The sequence below is a fragment of the Melozone crissalis genome, unplaced genomic scaffold, assembly GCF_028551555.1.
Source record: "Melozone crissalis strain CALT ecotype California unplaced genomic scaffold, PUWL_Pcris_2 ptg000068l_1, whole genome shotgun sequence".
NCBI lineage: Eukaryota > Metazoa > Chordata > Aves > Passeriformes > Passerellidae > Melozone > Melozone crissalis.
The window spans coordinates 4,306,625-4,319,228 of record NW_026535846.1 but is presented as its reverse complement, the minus strand read 5'-3'; the positions used below and the strand labels follow the sequence as shown (position 1 = coordinate 4,319,228).

Genomic DNA, 12,604 nt, shown 5'->3' with positions numbered 1-12,604 from the left:
CCCTTTGTCCCGTGACGTGGCTGCTCCCAGCAGGAAGAGGACGGTCACAGGAAACCATTCAGCACTGCCTTCCCAGCTCTTCTGCAGGTAACAGGAATTTTGCAGCCCCGTTTCCTTGCAGGTTCTGCCTCAGGAGGGGCTCCCCTGGGAGGGGAGGGCAAGAGGTGGGGGCTGTAGGCTGGGAGATGGAGGTGCTGCAATTTGGGAACACCTGAGAGGACACCCGGGGTGAGGGGATTTGTAGAGGGGTTGAGCCAGGTGGCTCCGAGGTAGCTGAGCACCAAACACAGCCAGGAGGGGCAGGGATCCCTCTGGCTCTGGTGGTGGCCCCCCCATAACCAGCACAGTCACTGGGCACAGCCCATGGAAGGGGATAATGGGATCTTGCTCCAAACAGGGTCCTCTGACATCCCAGTGAAACTGCACCTGGCTTTACGCTGACCCTGCTCCCGTGCCAGTGGGGCTGGGGGATCTCCCCTCACCAACCACTTCCCGTGCAGAATCATGGAATCATTTAGGCTGGAAGAGCCCTCTGAGGTCATTGAGTCCAACCATTCCCCTGGCCTTCCAACATGCTAACCCGTGTGCCTAAAGCCAAGGGCAGTGCCAGAGGGTCTGAACCCGACCTAAGCCCCAGGAACCTGTGACCCCAGCCTGGTGAGTCCCCACACTCTGGTGCTGGGTCACCCTGAGCCCCTGGCCTCACCCTCTGCCTGGTGGTGACATCTGGCAGCTCAAAGACAAATGGCAAGAAGCATTCCCAGATGTTTCCTGCTGCTGTGCCAGGCCCCAGTTTGTCTCCAGTGTCTGGCTTGGCTCCACCTGGATGAGTGTCCACACCTGGGAGGACCCCAGAGGGGGCTGGAGGAAGGATCACACACACGGTCCCATCCTTGGTGCACACGGGGTTTGTGTGTTGGAGCTTGGCATCTCGGTGACATCAGCCCTCGGCGATGTCACCCAGCTGGTCCCCACACCCGGCCCAGCCAGGGGCTCTGACAACCTCGGGTGCCACCAGATGCAGACCAGAGTCCGAGGCTCTTGCAGGGAGAAGGATTTATTGCTTCTGTACTTCTGCCACCTGCAGGACAGAGGAAAACCTGGGCGGTCCCTCTCAGCCCACAGCTCCCTGGACCATTTTCCATTTCCCTGCACAGCTGGGTGCTCCTAACTTCCATATTCTCTGGTTTTCCGTGCCAGTTCCCAGCCCTGAGAGCATGGCTTGGAAGGAAGGCGGCACAAGCCCACCCTCGTGTTTCATCCAGCGCCTGGACCACCTTGTGCTGACTGTGAAGAGCATCGAGGACACTGTGGCCTTTTATTCCAAAGTCCTGGGCATGGAGGTGGTGACTTTCAAGGTAACCCTGACCTGAGTTAGCAGGACCCACCAGGCCCCAGGGTGTCCAGGACTGCCCAGGGGGGTGGATGCTGAAGGAATCCAGCCCAGGATGTCTCCCTGACTCTGCCTTTTCCTCTGGGAGCAGGGCAACCGCAAAGCTTTGCGCTTTGGCCAGCAGAAGTTCAACCTGCACCAGGCTGGGCAGGAGTTCGAGCCCAAGGCTCGGCGCCCCGTGCCCGGCTCTGCGGATTTCTGCCTGATCACAGCAGAGCCCCTGGAGCGGCTGCTGGAGCATCTGCAGGTGAGGCAGGCCCAGAGTGTCCCCAGGGCAGTGTCACCCAGGAGACACACATCCAGGGCCTCTGAGTGACCCTTTCCTGGGAATGTTGGGGTTGTCTCATCCAAGAGTTCATGTTGTCAAGGCTGGGGGAGGAGGGCACAGTGATGATATGACCATCAAACCCCTGCTCTCCTGTGTCCTCCAGGCCTGTGGGGTGGCCATTGAAGAAGGTCCCGTGGCCAGAACTGGTGCTGTGGGTCCAATAACCTCCATCTACTTCCGAGACCCCGACGAGAACCTGGTTGAGGTTTCCAGGTACTCCACGGATGTGGCTGCAGGCACTGAGGGGCAGCCCTGACCACAGCCCGTGCTCTGCCTGGGTCCCAGCAGCGTTTGCCTGGCCCATTTAAAGGTCCAGGCTTTAATTGTGTAGACCTGGGACAACCCTCAAATCATAGCCACAAAGTAGGGCTGCAAGGATGTTGGGAGATTTCCCAAGGCAGCCTGCTCTGCTCTGCTCTGCTCTGCGTGTGAACCCTGCTTTTGTACATCTCCATCATGGAGATTTCCTGGCCTTCTGGGAAGATCTGTCCTGCTGCTGCTGCACTGCAATTGCTGGGACATCTTCCCTAATTCCTGCTTTCCCTTTTGCTACACTGTCCACCTGTCACTCCTCTCCTCTCCAGAGTCACTTTTCCACAGTTGGAAATTTCTGTCTCCCTTCCTCTCATCCTCCTGCTTCTTGTCTCAAGCTGCCTGGTGCTGGTGGCTCTCCCACCATGCCAGAGGTTTAAATCCAGCTGTGGCTGTCCAAACACATTCCTCTCCTGGGGTTTGGGAATTTGGCCTCGGTGTGACACTCAAACACTTCTGAAACTGAAGATCCAAGTTTCATCCTCAGCTCTGTATCAATAATTTTGGAGTTTCTGTCACTCACAAATGGAAAAAGCAGGGATGAGGAGCCTACATGTAGGGCAAAGTGTCAGAAGTCCAGGAGTTCACCTGATTTATGCAGGGATTGAGGATGGTCTGATGCAGAGGAGTCTGACTGTGATGGCTCCTGGTTACTTGTGGGACTGTCCTGAGTTTTCTTCTCCCTTTAGTTATTTAAAAAGCCATTTCAAAGTTGTCTAAAAAGTATAAAACAATGAAGGACCTGGGGATTCTCAAGCAGAGCAGTTCCGAGGCTGGCCACACTGAGGTAGCATCGATATCCTCAGGGAGCAGCGCTGGAAAGGAGCGAGGACTCTTCTGACCTCTACAGTGCAAATCCTCTATAAAATTGAAACAATCTCTGAATCGTACTCATTTTTCCTTTGCTGGAATTTCATGGGAAATCCAAAATTCTTCATGGTGCGAAAAAGGGCAAGGTCACAAAATATTCAGTGCTTTGGATGATCAGCAGGGATGAGCTGGTTTCCATTGGGTCCTTTGTGGGAACTAAAGACAGGAGTGCCACGGGAGAAAGCCGCGGGCATCTCCTCCAATGGACATCTGGGAAGGGATCCCAGGGAAGGATCCCAGGGAAGGATTCCCGGGAGCGGAGTCCCCCCGGCGCCCGCGGAGCGTCCGGCGGTGCTCTCCAGGGTGCTGATGTGCCCCGGCCCTGTCCCCGGATACGGAGGGACCCCTCGGGGCGTCCTGACCACGGGAGAGGGTCAGAGCCCATGGAGGAGAGTTAATCCCCATGGAACATGATTGGTTCCCACGGAAGAAGGTCAATCCTTACAGGAGAGGTCAAAGCCCATGGGAGAGGGTTAATCTCTGCAGGACAGGGTCAAAGCCATGGGAAGGGGTTAATCCCCATGGAACAGGGTTGGTTCCCACAGGAGAGGGTGAAAGCCCATGGGAGAGGGTGAAAGCCCATGGGAGGGGATCCAAGCTCATGGGAGGGCGTCAAATCCCATGGGAGGGGGTCAGAGCCTACGGGAGAGGGTCAGAGCCCATGGGAGAGGGCAGAGCCCATGGGGGAGGATTAATCCCCATGGAACAGGATTGGTTCCCACGGAAAAAGGTCAGTCCCTACAGGAGAGGTCAAAGCCCATGGGAGAGGGTGAAAGCCCATGGGAGGGGATCCAAGTCCATGGGAGAGGGTCAAAGCCCATGGTGGAGGGTTGGTACTCATGGAACAGGATTGGTTCCTATGGAAAAGGGTCAATCCCTACAGGAGAAGTCAAAGCCCATGGGAGAGGGTTAATCTCTGCAGGATAGGGTCAAAGCCATGGGGAGGGGTTAATCCCCATGGAATAGGGTTGGTTCCCACAGGAGAGGGTGAAAGCCCATGGGAGGGGATCCAAGCTCATGGGAGAGGGTGAAAGCCCATGGGAGAGGGTCAAAGACCATGGGAGAGGGTCAAAGACCATGGGAGAGGGTCAAAGCCCATGGAAGGGAGTCAAAGCCCATGGGAGAGAATTTTGTTCCCTCCACTGAAGACCATCTTGGTTCTGTCCCACACATCAATCCCTTTAAGGCCTGGCGGACCTGCCTGGTTTCGGGGCTTTCCTGTTCACCACAGGGTGAAACATGGAATGACACTTTTGGGGATCTCACACCTGACCCAAACCATGGGAAACTCAAAACTTGTCATGGAAATTTATCAAGTGTTAGGAATGTGCTGCTGATGGAGGAACTTCTCTTGGAGTGATGGTGCTGGAGCCCCGGAGGCTTTGCTGGCTGATGGTTGTGGTTGTCTCTGGGAGAAAGAACCTGTGGGGCTCAAGGTTTTTACCTGGAGGAACCACTGGCCACAGGCCAGCGTTGCAGTTGTCCCTGTCCCAACCTCTGCTGGGCTCCCCATCTGTTGGAAAAGCCTCTGTATTGTGAGTATTCCAAATCAAACTGATGGTTTACACAACACAGCATTAAATCTTTATGGAGAAAATTTAATTCCATTCTTTATTCAGTAAGATTCATTGTGATTATTGGACAGTGGGAGAGAGTGGGTGAACAGAGGTGGGAAAACAGTTTTCTTCTGGATGGTTCATTCCCTGCACAAACCACGACCAGCAAGAGAAAAGGATCTTCCTTCTTGTCTGCTCCCATCTCATCCCTCTTGAATAGTGATTCCCACAGTAGATTCCACAATTTTATCACAATCACATTGGAAAGGAGCTCTTTGGATCAGCAATCCCAGTGTTTAATGTGGAGAAGTATTGAGTTCTCCATCTCTCTACTCAGGGAGGGCACGGGGTAAGGAGCCTTTCATGGCTTTCTGTTTAGGAGCACAGATTCCAGATTTCATCCATTTTCATGGAAAGATGAGTTAAGAGCCAAATCTCAAGGAGATTGCCCTCCTCTCACAGGAGGGAAACAGGAGTTTCCCAATGGGAGCCACAGTGTATGTGCCCAAGTCACTTCCCAGAGAAGCCCATGGGCCACCTGGTGGGCCAGCTCAGAACAGGTGCCTGGGAAAGCCTGGGAAAGCCAGGAGGGATGGTGTGGGACAGTCCTGGGATGGGCAGGGATCACCCTCAGGGTGTAGAACTGATGTAGGACTCCTCACCTGTCTCCCCTACAGAAAAGACACCCAGGTCTCAATGGTCCTCAAACCATCCTTTGTACACAGAGAAGTGGCAAACACTGCCTACGGGTTGGAGAAATGGGAGCCTTTCACTGGGAAGGAAAAGAATCCCACTCTGCTGGAGAGTTCTGCAGGCAGGGCTGTTTGCAGCAACGATGGATTCCTCCTGTGCCTGTGGGACTGCCTGACCCTGATCCCGAAAGTGCCCAGAGGAGCACTGAGAAAAGCACAGGGGCTCTGCAGCTGGACTTCCTCCTCTTCCCAGCCTGGGCAGTCAGGCATTCTGCACAGGAAAAGTTTGGAATCCAGCTGTAAGAGATGCACAGGCACTGTTCCTTCTGGAGAACTGGATGATACCCCAGGATTCTCAGAGATTTCCATGGGAATATTTTTATACTTATGGTGGCTTTTCAGCTCCTCAGCCAGCACCAATGAGGAGTTGAAGTTTACTCCATGTGTTAACCCAGACACCTCCTGCCTCATGGGTTCCTTTGGAATTATCTAGTAGAAGGGGTGGGAACTTGCCTGTCCTTGGGAATCAGTAGGAAAGCACCAATGAAGAAAGGAATCGCAGCTTCACCAGGACAAGCCCCCATGCTGTCCCCTCACAGGCTGCAGGCCAGCTGGGAGCTGTCTGACAGGTTCTCCAGGTTGTCCACCAGAGCGATGATGGCTTCTATTTTTTCTTCTGGAAGCACGTGGGAGGCATTGGATCGAAACTTCTTCAGGAGGGACTCTTTGCTCAGGGGCTTCCTCCAGTGCCCATAGAAAGTGTCACATTTGCCCGTCAGGACGTCCCCGCTGTGCAGAAGCAGGGCCACCTCTCCGTACATCTTGTCAAAGTTGGCCACGTTGTCTTCAGGGTGCTCCACCACCACCTTGTCCAGCAGCTCCCTGAGCTCCTGCCGGTGGATGCTGCTCTCAGAGAAGGAGTCCAGCCCCACCTCACCGTCCAGCAGGGCAGCACAGGCATTGAACTGGAAGGAGTGCCTGGCCTGGTGCTCCGAGCTGGGGAAAGGCCGGTTGATGTACTTGGACACCGGGATCCTCAGCATAATGGTGCGGATCAGGGATGGCGAGAAGGACCCCGCGTAGTTGATGAAGAGGTTCCGGACGGACAAGGCAGCATCCACCACCCAATGCATGCCCAGGTGGGCTGGGAATCGCTTGAAGGCAATGTCCTGCTTCTCCAGCAGGAACTCGTGGTGCTCACCGGGAGCGGACAGCGGCTTGGGCTGGTAGACGCTGTAGAAGGCGCTGAAGCCCGAGCAGCCCGGGATGTCATCCAGGATCAGGGGGTTGGCCTCCATGCCTCGGCCTGCCAGCAGAGCGGCCTCCAGGCCCAGGCGGGTGGCGTTGCCCACGTGCAGAGGCTTGGCCTGGGTGGCGGCGTTGGCCATGGGCGCCCCGGCCAGCGAGGCGGCGATGCCCAGGGCGTGGCAGCACTGCGCTGAGCTCAGGGACAGCAGCTTGGCCGCGGCCGCGGCACTGCCCAGCGTGCCCACCACCGAGGGAGGGTGGAACCTGCAGGGGGACGGCAGGAATGAGCAGCCCTGCTGCCTGGCACAGGGAACACCACAGGAGCCCTCTCATGGAAAAATTAATGGGAAGTGAGGAGCCCATCAGCCAGCAGAACTCCCTCATGGCTTCATGGAATTCACCTAACTCAGAATTAAACCATAAATTTTAGCTAATAAATTAACTTTGAAATCAGAGTTTTGCTGTATTTTAGTTTAACTCTAAATTTAGAGTTAATGGACATAAATTTAGTCTAAAAATGGAGTTTCTCCTTGAAACCTCCTCAGAAACACCAGGGTGAGCTCAGCATCTCCAAAGACCAATTGGAACTTTCTCCAGGAGGTGCCATGGTTTGTGTCCCCCCAGCCAAACTTTCTATCCCTCAGACAAACAATTCAGCTTCAACCACACCCAAGGGAACAGTTCCTGGTTGATTCCATTGCTTGGATCACACCAGGGCACTGCTGGAGACAGCAGTTGGCCCAGGAGCCATGCCCACCACCAAACGCTGCTTGGTTCTGAGATCCTACCCTGGCTGAGTCAGGTGATGGCACTGCAGACTCCCTGGGAGTCCTCCTGAGGGTTATTTTTGAGGCAAAATCTCTGGAAATCACCAAAAAAGTGCATGGTGCAATCACCTCTGGCATTTGGCTTTCAGTAAGGCTTTATCCTGGGGTAAAGCTAAATCAAACTGGACTTAAACTTGGCTTAACCTAAAGGAACATTTTAAAACCCAGACTCACCAACCCTCCTCATCCTTGGCGAAGAACAGGAGCTTTACCTTTTGGGAATGTCATGAGCCTCAGTGGAGAAGTGCATGAGCCTCCCTTGCACTTCCAGGCCCACGTTGAAGGCCAGTAGGAAATCCAGGCCGTTGGGTTTGGTGTTGGGAGGAAGCATCTGGGAAGCTGCCAGGAGAGCCGGCAGGATGGCCCCGGAGGGGTGAGTGGCAGGGTGCCAGGTGTCATCAAAATCCATGGAATGAGTCTGCCAGGGAAACAGAGATGGGAATGTGCTGGCTGGGTGCTGAGGGAATGAGGGCTCCCTGCTGATATTCCTGAGGAAATTCTGCCAAAGCCTCCATTCAGTGTCCCCACGGGGCAGTTCAGCTCCTCTAAGAGCCAGAAGATTCCCAGCTTTTGTCCCCCATCAGTGACCACTCTGTTTCCTGGAATGCTAATTCCTGGCACCATAGATTCCCCATGGAGAGCCAGGAACACAGATTCCCCCTGGAAAAAATAGGAGAACAGATCCCCCAGGAAGGGCTGGGAGCACAGATTCCCCTGGAAGGGCCGGGAACACAAATCCCCCTTGCAAAAGCCAGGTGCACAAATCTCCCTTGGAAGATCCAGGAGCACAAATCCCCCTTGGAAGATCCAGGAGCACAAACCCCCCATGGAAAAGTCAGGAGCACAGATCCCCCTTGGAAAATCCGGGAGCACAGATCCCCTGGGAAGATCCAGCCTCACCGCTACACCGTTGGTGAAGGCAGCCAGCGTTGGGGAGAGCTTCACCCCTGGCTTTCCATAGACTGAGCTCACGGCCACGGAGGAGTACAGCTCCTGTGGGAAGGAGGGAATGTCAGGAGAGCCCTGGAGGTGATGCCATCGGTTTGAGCTTTTATGTTTTTCACATTCTGTGCTACTTTAGTGTGTGCGGGTCTGGGCTTCATACTAGGGGATGGTGAGCTCTGTGCACAGAGCAGGGAGACAAAACAATTCCTGCTGTAGCTGGGGACCAAGGACAAATGATCCAAATTTCAGGCTCAAGAGCATGGACAACAGTAGACTAAAGAGAGAAAAGCAGGAAAGGTGAGACTTCATAGGTTGGGGCTGTAGTTGGGCAATTGACTCCAGTGTGCTGGTGGACCAAGGCTTATAGAGGTGTGGGACCCCTGTGACTGGTTGGGATTTTTGTGACCATTTTGTGACCATTTTGTGTTCACTTGGGTGCAGCCCTGGCTGGGCTCTTGTGCTGCCCAAGGTGCATCCATTGAGACCTTTTAATAAACCCCTACTTTATTCCTTAGCTCCATCTAATCTCTGTTCTGGGTCAGCCTTCACAAGGCATCAGAAGGAGTGGCGATGGTGCCAGCCACAGCAGCCACGGCGATCAGCCCCAGAGGCGGCAGTGGTGGTGGTGAGGGTGGTGGCGGTGGCAGTGGCACTGGCAGTGGCAGTAGCAATGGCAGTGGCAGTGGCAGTGGGATTGGCAGTGGCAGTGGCAGTGGCATTTGTGGGGCTGTCCCTACCCGGCAGTAGCGCAGGGCGATGTCGAAGACGCGCGTGGTGCTGCCCACGAGCCCCACGCCGATGCTGTCCAGGATCATCCTCTTGCTCCGCTGCCGCACAGTCGGGGACAGGTGCTCGGGCCGCGCCGCACGGATGAACGAGGCGAAGCTGCTGGTCACCGTGTCCTCGGGAGCGCTCCGGGCTGCCACTGCAGTGCCACGACACCAGGAGGGGACAAGGACAGCGGTGAGCCCTGCACTGGTGCCACCAGGCCCAGGGAGCTGCACCTGCCCGAGGCAGGTGGGTCAATCTGGGGAGCCTGCAAGGGCAGGGAGCTGCAATTCATCATCCCCATGGCTCCCTTCCAACTTGGGGTACTCTCTGATTCCATGGGTTCTATACATAACATTTCATATTCCACAGATGGGGTGGCTTCCAGAAGGTTCAGGTGAAGAAACTTCAGAGCTCAGCCCCATCCCCTCACCTTGGGGTTCCAACGACCATTTTTTGGGAGGGATCAACACAAATTATGTCCCTTTATCCAGAGGAAAGCCAAATACAAATGTACCACAGAAATCCAACACTTCCATAATGTTTTGGAAAGCAGGACTAGACCCAAAGCCCGGATTTATCCAGGTGCTTCATCCTAAAAGACACGGAAGTGTCTTGATTCAGCCACCAAAGCTCTTAAGCCCTATGTGCTCCAAAGGATGCTAATCATTAAAAGTAAGTTAAAAGTCTATGGAAAATACCCAGTTTGTGTCTATTTATATTTTAATTTCAGTGACAAATTGCCTTGTTTAGATTATATAAATATACCATTATTTTATATTAATTTTTATATATTAATAATTTAGATATTAATTTATAATTTATAAAATTATTCATAATTCTATAATAAGAATACAGAATATTATTAATATAATTATATTTATAACTCATAGAGTTAAAATTGATATGGCCCATTACAATTTATACTGTTAATTTGAGAGTGCACAGGAGAGCAGGAAAAATAAAATTCCACCTGGACAACATTTGCAGGATGGCAAATCCATCCATTTACTCACGGGTGGATGTGGGGGCACACACATTGATGGAGATAAAAGATGAATTAATGCCTAAATTTACTGAATCACAGGTGAGAAAAAAACCCAAGCTCATCCAGACCGGCAGGTAAACAGGAGGCTTTGGTTTTGGAGCAGCAAACATGGCAATTAATGAAATGACCATTCCCCAATATCGCTAGTTTGGATCCATCCCGAAATGTCACATCAGTGACTCACGGAGCGCTGGCTCATGCTCGGGCTCACCTCGAGCCCAGTCTGAGGCTCCTGTAAACACAGCTGGGAATGCCATCACCGCCTGACTCACCGGGAGAAAGCACATCCCCCTCCCGGCACCGCGTTCCTATAGGAATCCCGGCGCTCCCATAGGAATCCCGGCACTCAGCACCCCGGATCCAGCCCAGCCCGGGTCCCCCCGGAGCATCCCCGGGTCCCCCCGCACCCCCCCGGAGCGGGAGTGGTGATGTCAGGGCTTGGAGGGGCTGCAGGAAAATCTGCTCCCATCACCCAGCGCCCAGAAAAGCTGGATTGGTTCCTCCCCGGCATCAAATGCTCTTTGTCACCTCAGCAGGCAGCGAGGTTTTTAACCCTTCAGCTAAAAGCACTCCATGACTCCAGGGTTTTCCTTCTGATATGGCAGGACTTCATACAAAAATTAAATTTGATACAAGACCAAATAAATCCCTGTGGATTATTATTTCTCTTGTCCTCGGATCTCATTAGGCAACATTCCTTGCTTTTATTGTATTAATAACTCATTTTAAAATAAATTGAGACAATAGACTAAGAATATATTTTAAAATGAGTTAATAAACCTAGAATAAAACTTACAATTAACCAAGAGCCCCTTTTAAAAGACGTTAATAAACTTATAATAAACTTATACTAAACCAAGAAAACTTTTAGAAAGAAGTTAATAAACATAATAGAACAAAAACATATTTCAAGATCAGTTATAGCCAATCTTAGATCAAGTTAAGAGATAAAATAGACCAAGTGTTTACATGGCCAAGTTGTGATTAATTTATCCAAAGATGGGCAGTGCTGGAGCCACAGAAGGAGAGCCAGGAATGTCTGCAGGCAATGCCCAGAGCAGGATCAGGTGTAAGTAGGAAGCAGTGACAAGTGGAGGAGTTAAGGATCTGAGCCACCCCTTGAACACCTTACAGTTGTGGTCAAAGAATTTGGAAAGCCTGGTTCTAAACCAGTTAAAGATCTGGTTTAGCACAGGACTAACAATCCACATTTTTACTCCTTGCTGCTTTTCCCCTGGTCCTTTATCCCCTAGGGCAAGAAGAACCACAGAACCCCCAAACATTTGGAAGCTTTTCCTTCCAAGAATTTGAGGATTTCTCTGGATGTGCTCAGCCCAGCACCTTCTTTTCCAGCAATTATTTAGGGATGCATGCTAGGAAAGGATGGGGAATGCTGAGAGATACAAACCATGGGTAGCAGTTTTGTGGACTTGCCGAGAGCTTGCCAAGAACTTCTGGGATTTCTAGAGGAGAGACACAGAGAGGGAATTTGTTACTGGAGCTGCTGGAAGTTTTTTTGGAGCAGTTTTCCTTGTTGTGCCTCTCATCGTGAGACACTCACAGATCAAAAGAGCACGTAAAAGTAGCGACATATTTAAAGGAGGGAAAAAAATATTTTCCGAAGCTGCGTCCAGCAGGGATGCCAAGAACATCCAGGGAAATAAAGCCACAGAGCTGAAGGGGCAGCAGAGCCTGTGCAGCCCTGCCACGAGATCCTGCAGCGAGTGGGACCAGCTCGGAGCGGGCACAGGGAGCAGAACCCACAGAGCACATCCCAACAACAACAACCCCCAGGTGGCACGGTCTAGGGGATGTCTGGGACTCATAAAAGGAGCAGGATGGCAGGAAAAGGTCAGTAGCTGAATTAAGTGACTGTGAAAACCATTGGAATTTGTTAATTTTGAGGCAGGCTCCCGTTTAGTGCCATGATCAGCTGGACCAGCTGAGGAACCGTCCGGAAAGCGACATTTCCTCCTTAAAGTGCAAAAGGCGAGCTCAGGAATGGGGAGGGTTTGCATGGAAGAGTTTTACCTGGAAGGTGGAGTAGACCATGCTGGTGGCTGCTTTTCCCAGTGCCCTTCCCGGCTCGGTGTGCTCGGCGCGAGGGATGGCAGAGGTGTGTGGCTGAAGGTGCTGGTGGCAGAGTTTATATCTGCGTCCAAAAGGCAATTTGCTTTCTGTTTTGTGCAACTGAATTTCCAGGGGGATGACATCAGTCCCTGGGGAGCCAGAGGGTGGGGGGAATCCGTGAGGAGGGGTGGTTTGTCCCTGCTGGACAGAAGGGAAACCCTCCTCCCCCCCCCCACACCCCCGGTTTCAGGAAATAAATAAAGATTTCAGACAATAACTGACAAGGTTCAAGGAAACTCCTGTCTCCAAAGTGCCACAGGTGCCAATGGGTGAAGCAACTGGCTCCAGGCTCCTCCTCCCAAGGAGGACTATAAAAGTGAGATTCACCAGGAAATGAGAGGGACAAGAGCATCCTCCCATTGAGCTGAAGTGTCACCAAAGCAGGTAAATCCCAGCTGCAGAGGCACAAGTGAGGCAGTGGTGGTTTTCTTGGATGCTTTTCTTGAATACCTTCAGTGTTTGGGTGTTTGGCTGAGTCTTTCTCAGC

At 52.6% G+C, this 12,604-nt stretch overlaps 2 protein-coding genes across 2 annotated transcripts; one reads left to right on the top strand and one right to left on the bottom strand.

The window, feature by feature from the left end:
- Nucleotides 1–953: 953 nt before the first annotated feature.
- On the top strand, nt 954–1,977 carry GLOD5 (glyoxalase domain containing 5). The gene is made up of 3 exons (XM_054289903.1): nt 954–1,358; nt 1,485–1,640; nt 1,825–1,977. Exons 1-3 carry the CDS (start codon nt 954–956, stop codon nt 1,975–1,977), a joined length of 714 nt encoding a protein of 237 aa, XP_054145878.1.
- Nucleotides 1,978–5,744: 3,767 nt separating this feature from the next.
- LOC128945969 (cis-aconitate decarboxylase-like) lies at nt 5,745–10,186 on the bottom strand. Its single transcript, XM_054289902.1, has 5 exons — nt 10,172–10,186; nt 8,909–9,175; nt 8,127–8,219; nt 7,439–7,644; nt 5,745–6,663 (listed from the first exon to the last, which is right to left on the bottom strand). Exons 1-5 carry the CDS (start codon nt 10,184–10,186, stop codon nt 5,745–5,747), a joined length of 1,500 nt encoding a protein of 499 aa, XP_054145877.1.
- Nucleotides 10,187–12,604: the final 2,418 nt, after the last annotated feature.

What these genes read in the sequence shown, in the direction of transcription:
- GLOD5 (XM_054289903.1), top strand. Translation starts at nt 954, where the DNA reads ATGTCACCCAGCTGGTCCCCACACCCGGCCCAGCCAGGGGCTCTGACA. An exon ending in TGGAGGTGGTGACTTTCAAG is followed by an intron (nt 1,359 to 1,484) that starts GTAACCCTGACC and finishes CTCTGGGAGCAG; the next exon opens with GGCAACCGCAAAGCTTTGCG. An exon ending in GGCTGCTGGAGCATCTGCAG is followed by an intron (nt 1,641 to 1,824) that starts GTGAGGCAGGCC and finishes TGTGTCCTCCAG; the next exon opens with GCCTGTGGGGTGGCCATTGA.
- LOC128945969 (XM_054289902.1), bottom strand. An exon ending in CCTTCACCAACGGTGTAGCG is followed by an intron (nt 7,645 to 8,126) that starts GTGAGGCTGGAT and finishes TTTCCCTGGCAG; the next exon opens with ACTCATTCCATGGATTTTGA. An exon ending in GCTCATGACATTCCCAAAAG is followed by an intron (nt 6,664 to 7,438) that starts GTAAAGCTCCTG and finishes GTCCCCCTGCAG; the next exon opens with GTTCCACCCTCCCTCGGTGG.